This window comes from Phyllopteryx taeniolatus, chromosome 8 (genome assembly GCF_024500385.1).
Source record: "Phyllopteryx taeniolatus isolate TA_2022b chromosome 8, UOR_Ptae_1.2, whole genome shotgun sequence".
NCBI lineage: Eukaryota > Metazoa > Chordata > Actinopteri > Syngnathiformes > Syngnathidae > Phyllopteryx > Phyllopteryx taeniolatus.
Window position 1 is genome coordinate 11,393,781 of NC_084509.1, and position 6,710 is coordinate 11,400,490.

At 39.7% G+C, this 6,710-nt stretch overlaps 1 protein-coding gene across 2 annotated transcripts in view; it reads right to left on the minus strand.

The window, feature by feature from the left end:
* ift80 (intraflagellar transport 80 homolog (Chlamydomonas)) overlaps positions 1-6,683 on the minus strand; it is an 80,896-nt gene extending 74,213 nt beyond the window's left edge. Inside the window, exons 1-5 of one of the 2 annotated variants that reach the window (XM_061783087.1) lie at positions 6,090-6,683; positions 5,838-5,901; positions 5,453-5,671; positions 1,966-2,076; positions 1,757-1,825 (exon numbers count right to left, since the gene is read on the minus strand). In XM_061783087.1, the coding sequence (XP_061639071.1) occupies positions 1,757-1,825; positions 1,966-2,076; positions 5,453-5,671; positions 5,838-5,877 (439 nt within the window). In that variant the 5' untranslated portion in view covers positions 5,878-5,901; positions 6,090-6,683. The remainder of the gene's footprint in view (positions 1-1,756; positions 1,826-1,965; positions 2,077-5,452; positions 5,672-5,837; positions 5,902-6,089) is intronic. The other variant, XM_061783088.1, reaches the window with a different exon arrangement.
* Positions 6,684-6,710: the final 27 nt, after the last annotated feature.

The window sequence follows — 6,710 nt, forward strand, 5'->3', positions numbered from 1 at the left end:
CATCATTCTGTATGTGGTGTTGTGCTGTTTGTGATCTCTTATTATTTATCTAAAAAGTTTATACTGCGACATTGATGCGATTCGTTAGCCTGTCTAGGACATTTTGCATTATGTGTTATTAATCTATTGCTAGCAGACTTTTGCGAGACATAGCTATGTTTGCATAAATACACATTTTATAATTGTTATTATAATTGTTTCTTGAAGCAAGCACACATTAGCTCTTTTCAAAGAACTGTTCCCAATCTGGCAACAGCACGTCGCACACGCAGCGAGGAAAGAATAGTATAGTACTGTATATGACAGGCTGGTAATGGGTATTGGGTGTCGTAGTTGGGAAGGGTTTTTGCAAGTCCATGTATGGGTACAGACATACAGTATCGGCACTAAATAGTGTTATCGTACTACACTAATACTGGTCCATCCCTACTTGCCTATACTGTTAATAATGGTATTATGATGACAAAAGTTTGACTTTGGAATTGTTTTTGTTTTTTTCTATTACCATAGTTTCCTATGGGGGAGGACTGTTTTGTAATACAGTATGAACAAATCAGAAGTCCACCAGCATCCCAAAACAGCTCAAGTTCAACATTAAAGGTGCCGTGTTTTCCCAAACCAACATTTTCTAGTATTTGGGATGCAATATTGGCTCTATGGTGCCTCAGTAAACATGTGAAATATCAATTAAAATCATCTACGAATTGCTGAGTTCCAGATGTTTTTCTGCCGAGAGGCCTGAAATCAGGTATTCGAATTTCTCGAGCTTATCTACGTCACTGGCGAAGATCTCGCCTACCTCTACGCTCCCGAGTCGACACTGTCAACACAACAAACACGTGTCCTCTCACAAATGGGTATTTTACACGGAGGCAACCAATCAGAGGAAAGGGGGCGGTTTTGGCCAAATATGGACAAAGCGGATAGAAAACTGGTTCAAACAGAAATAGGTGTCCGAGGGGCCTTTTTTCTGGACACTCGTATGACAAAATCAAGGTTTTTTTTTTTTTTTTTTCAAATGAAATTGACACTTTTATACTACAGGGTGATTGAAAAGTAACTCACTGTTTTTAAGTACTTTTAATTTATTTCTGAACTATAATTCTGACAAGAAATGAACATGAGAAGAAAATGTATTGCATGGAGTTTTATTTCAAATTCGATATGGGCACCAGCATTAGCCACCAGTTTCTCAAGCCGCCTGGGAACCGCATTAACTGATTTCACAAGGAACGCTTGTGGGATGGAAGACATAACTTCTCGTATTCGCCCTTCAAGTTCTTCCAAAGTTGTCGGTTTGGTAGAATAGACTTGCTCCTTTAATCATGGAACATACACAAAAAAATTGAGAACAATATTATAGCATATGAATAAGTATTTTAAAATAGGGAGTTACTTTTCAATCACCCTGTAAGTCCATGTTAGAGAGTCACTCTATGGATGTCTAAATAGACAAAATATGGGACCTTTAAAGGTTCTACTGTACAGCACAAAAGTCTTGATACGCATGTGCACATGCCTTACATGCGCACACTCAATAAGCACCAATCAACGGCTAACCATTCCTTCCTGATTGTCTTTTAAAATAATCTGTTTGAGTTTAAAAGTCAGCTGCAAAAACTGCCTTGCAAACGACAGAGATGCAAAGACAGCGGCCTGCATTCATTTTATGATTATTGTTTTAAAACATTTTCACTTGTACATTGCTTCAAAACAAATGAGTGGCTAATTCTTCAATTTCCATTCGCTATTTTACCTTGGTTTGCTAGTGTCGAACGCAGCATGCCACTTTTGGACCAGTTCTTGATCTGTCCGTCTTCACCAGCTAAATGGATGGAACATGGGAAAAATAAGAATTACATGAATTTTTCAATTATGCCACTAACATAACATTCTACCCAGTTGATTCAATACTCAGCATTTAATGGAAGTTACAGTTGTTAATCTTGTTTATCTCTAAATTACCCGTGATGAGAGCAGTCCCGTCATGGTTCCACCTGCCTGCTAAAACAGCTCCTTTGTGAGCCTCAATACTCTTCTCAATCCGCCCTGTCTTGGACACAAGGTGGAACTTCCCTGCAAAGATGGGGGGTGGGGGGCTTATGTTGAAAATCCAAAATTTGAGATAGAGTGAATGAAGAACTAAATGAGATTCAGGCAGGTAAATAAGTAACGTTTATTCTAATCTACAGCAGAAGCAATTGTATTTTTTTTAATTGCTTAATTTAATTAAGCATAAACATAAATAAGTAGAATTAGAGGGTTTGTGCTGGTTGAACCAGGGAATATTTTTGGCCCGAGGAAATTGAAAAGCAGTCCATTTTGTTCACATTCATCTTAGGGATGTATCATTGACTTTACTATGTTTAACTGTTTCTGGAAGGTGCACTGAAATATTAAATATAGTTTCTTTGTTTCACAAAAAAATAAATGGTTTGCTCTTCAATTATTTTTAAAACTGTGGACAATAAAGATTATTTCCCAAATAATTTAAGATATATGTGCAAAGTTGAGAGTAATCGTAAATAAAGGACTATATGATATTACAACAACATAATTTATGAGATTAAATATCTTCTTAAAAATAAAAGTGAGACTGTAACAAGGACAGAAAGAAAAACAAACGCTGCAACTGTGAATAAAAGCTAAGTTTTCATGGCTTGCTGGTCTGCCAGAGAAAATTGCTGCCTCAGTTTGGGGGCTGTGCTTATGCAACCCTACACTGTTATTAGTATTCTGACCACATGTTGCCTGACATAATAGTACATCCACATTCTGTGTGTTTGTTTCTAATGCAGGCTGAAGACAAGCACCATTTGTTAAGTCTTTTTTACAGTACGAGTCAACACAGAATTAGCCGTGAAAGCAAAATAAAAACATGGGGCACTTTCAACCATATTAGCACATTTCCCTCACAGTAGAGGCATTCTGGGTTTGAAGCTCAGCGCAGGCCCTCCAATGGAGTTGCAAATTCTCCCGTGCTTGCGTGGGCTGTCTCCGGGTATCCCGACTTCCTCTCAGGCTCCCACATTCCAAAAACATGCTTCTTAAGTTAATTGAATACTAAATCATCTATAGGTGTGAATGTGAGTGTAAATGGTTGTTAGTCTAGTCTATATGTGCCCTATTATTTCAGTGGTTGTTAGTCTATTTGTGCCCTACGATTGACTGGTGATAACTCAAGGGTGTACCACTCCTAGCAGGGATAAGGTCCAGAACATCCCTGACCCTTATGACGATAAGCGGCATAGAAAATAGATGGACGTTCAACCACAAACCCTTTATTTGCTTAGCTGAGAATGGGTAAGTTTTAATTGGATCGATCAAATTTTATTACCTTTTTTCTCATTGATAATCAGGCAACCGCACATTTAATTTTCTTTGGAAGCATTTGTGTTTTAATTAAAGGACTGTTTATGTAAAATGTACGGCATTACATTATTATTTTTTAAGTTTTCAGCATTGGGGACCTACTGAAAAGCCAATTTGGGTTTAGAGTGGAAAAAAAAAAGTTAATTTATAAGTTGTGCTACAACTACGTAAGTATGCAGTGAAACGCTGTAATTACGCATTATGATCAGGGATGACACAAGCATCGATATTAAATTAGAAACAAAAATGAGTGGAAAAACACTTGAGGCAAACAGGAAAACAGTTTTTAAAAATGTGTTCCAGTTATTAACAACCAGTGTAAATAAATTAAGTGAGCTAAAATATGAATAGGCTCCACGGTGATTAGCATGTCTGCCTTATAGTTCTGAGGTTCGGGGGTTGAATCTCGGTTCCAGCTTTCCTGTGTGGAGTTTTGTTTGTGCTTGCGCAGGTATTCCTCCCACATTCAAAAAACATGGATGTTAGGTTCATTGAAGACTGTAAACGTGTGAGCGTAAATGTAAGTGAGAAAGTTATTTTTTGTCGATATGTGCCCTGTGATTAGTTGGTGACCAACCCAGGGTGTGCACCGCCTCTCGCCCCAAATCAGCTGGGACAAATCTGTGACCTTGAAGGCTAGCGATATACAGTAGAAAATACAATCCAATGAAGTTGGGGCGTTGTGTTAAACATAAATAAAAACAGAATACAATGATTTGCAAATCATGTTCAACCTATATTTAATTGAATACACTACAAATACAAGATATTTAATGTTCAAACTGATCAACTTTATTGTTTTTAGCAAATAATCATTAACTTAGAATTTTATGGCTGCAACACGTTCCAAAAAAAATGGAACAGGTGGCAAAAAAGACTGAGATCCCTCAGGCGGCACTGCATCAAAAACTGACATCAATGTGTAAAGGATATCACCACATGGGCTCAGGAACACTTCAGAAAACCAATGTCAGTAAATACAGTTTGGTGCTACATCCGTAAGTGCAACTTGAAACTCTACTATGCAAAGCAAAAGCCATTTATCAACAACACCCAGAAACGCCGCTGGCTTCTCTGGGCCCGAGCTCATCTTAGATGGACTGATGCAAAGTGGAAAAGTGTTCTGTGGTCTGACGAGTCCACATTTCTTTTTGGCAATTGTGGACGTCTGCGATTGGCTGGCGACCAGTTCAGTGTGTACCCCGCCTATCGCCCGGAGATAGCTGGGATAGGCTCCAGCCCGCCCACGACCCTAGTGAGGATAAGCGGTATGGCAAATGGATGGATGGATGGATGGATGGATGGATGAAATTGTGGACGTTGTGTCCTCCGGGCCAAAGAGGAAAATAACCCTCCGGACTGTTATGGATGCAAAGTTCAAAGGCCAGCATTTGTGATGGTATGGGGCTGTGTTAGTGCCAATGGCATGGGTAACTTACACATCTGTGAAGGCACCTTTAATGCTGAAAGGTACTTATAGGTTTTGGAGACACATATGCTGCCATCAAAGCAACGTCTTTTTCATGGACGCCCCTGCTTATTTCAGCAAGACAAAACCAAACCACATTCAGCACGTGCTACAACAGCGTGGCTTCATAGAAAAAGAGTGCGGGTACGAGACTGGCCTGCCTGTCTCCCATTGAAAATGTGTGGCGCATTATGAAGCGTAAAATACGACAATGGAGACCACGGACTGTTGAACAGCTGAAGCTGTACATCAAGCAAGAATTGGAAAGAATTCCACCTACAAAGCTTCAACAATTAGTGTCCTCAGTTCCCAAACGTTTATCAAATGTTGTTAAAAGAACAGGTGATGTAACACAGTGGTAACCATGACACTGTCCCAGCTTTTTTGGAACGTGTTGCAGCCATAAAATTCTAAGTTAATGATTATTTGCTAAAAACAATAAAGTTTTATCAGTTTGAATATTAAATATCTTGTCTTTGTAGTGTATTCAATTAAATATAGGTTGAACATGATTTGCAAATCATTGTATTCTGTTTTTATTTATGTTTAACACAACGTCCCAACTTCATTGGAATTGGGGTTGTAGATGGACAATATGAATACAAGACTTGCCATCGGTGCTGGTTAGTACAAAGATCTCAGCCGGTGTCTGCTTCTTCCCACCAACGGTCTTGGGAAACCAGTGCACGTCAATGGGGTAGAAGTCCTCTGGCACTTTGACTACCAGACTGGTCTCGCTGGTCAGAAGGTTCCACCTGAGGATCTGGTGGTCCTCACTACATGAGTACAACTCATCAGCTGTGGTCCAGCCAATGCAGCTCACTAGTTCCCTATGTGACCTACTATTAAGGAAAATGGTCAAATCACATTAGTAGAACATGTCATTCATGTGGGAAATCAAGTACGGTACTACTTATTCACAAATGCAATGAGAATCATCTTGGCGTTGTTTACACATGATAAGCAGCATCGATGCGAAGCGCACTTATATAAAGGATATGTTTCGGTTCCTTCAGTAGTGATGTTTTCAATCGCATCGTAGGCGTTGTTGTCGTTAATCCCTTGTGAAATTAAACAAGGAAGCAGACATTTAGTGAAAGCACGTTAGCTGTCACGGGACCATCACACATAGCACATACATCAGTTTAGCATAAGAAAATGTAATATAGTAGGAGGAAAGGGAGAGGTAGCTGTTGCCGTGCATTTGCGGTGTTGAGAGTGGACGACACCGGCGTAGTTGCTACGTTACCTGACTCTGTTGCGAATATGAATTCTCATATGTTGGCGGTGCCTCAGCTATGACGTGACCTAACGTTACCTCACCTCGGTCTTCCGTTTAAAATGCCCATCGTCCTATAGTTAAAAAACGTCACCGCTAGGCAGCGGTCGATCCCCGAGTCAAATGGAGTCTCGGGAAAAAATAGTTCTGCAATCAGGACGAAGCGCTTGCTATCGCAGCTAGCTGCTGCTGGTAGCCATTAATCTGGGTCACAGCTTCAAACGGCCGCGGCTGAGATCTCGCGAGAGTTCAAAGTCACTTCCTTGACAACGAGTATTTCGAAATAGTAACACATATCGGACTATTTATCGAAAACACACGCATTTAGACGATAGTTTAACACAACAGTAGCAGAAAATATAATCAAATTTAAGTATATGGGTGTAAAAACGACGAAACTGTTGCCCTTTTACTTACGTAACCAAGCGAGCATTTCAAATGTATACGAAGCAACATACAATTTTGCACATGACGTAAAACACTCATAAAATATATTAATATTATGTTGAATGTTTAAACTGTGGGCACGTTTGGAACTTTCTGGACAAATGCATTTGGTTCGCGGAGGGAGTACAAGGCAGAGTTGGCTTC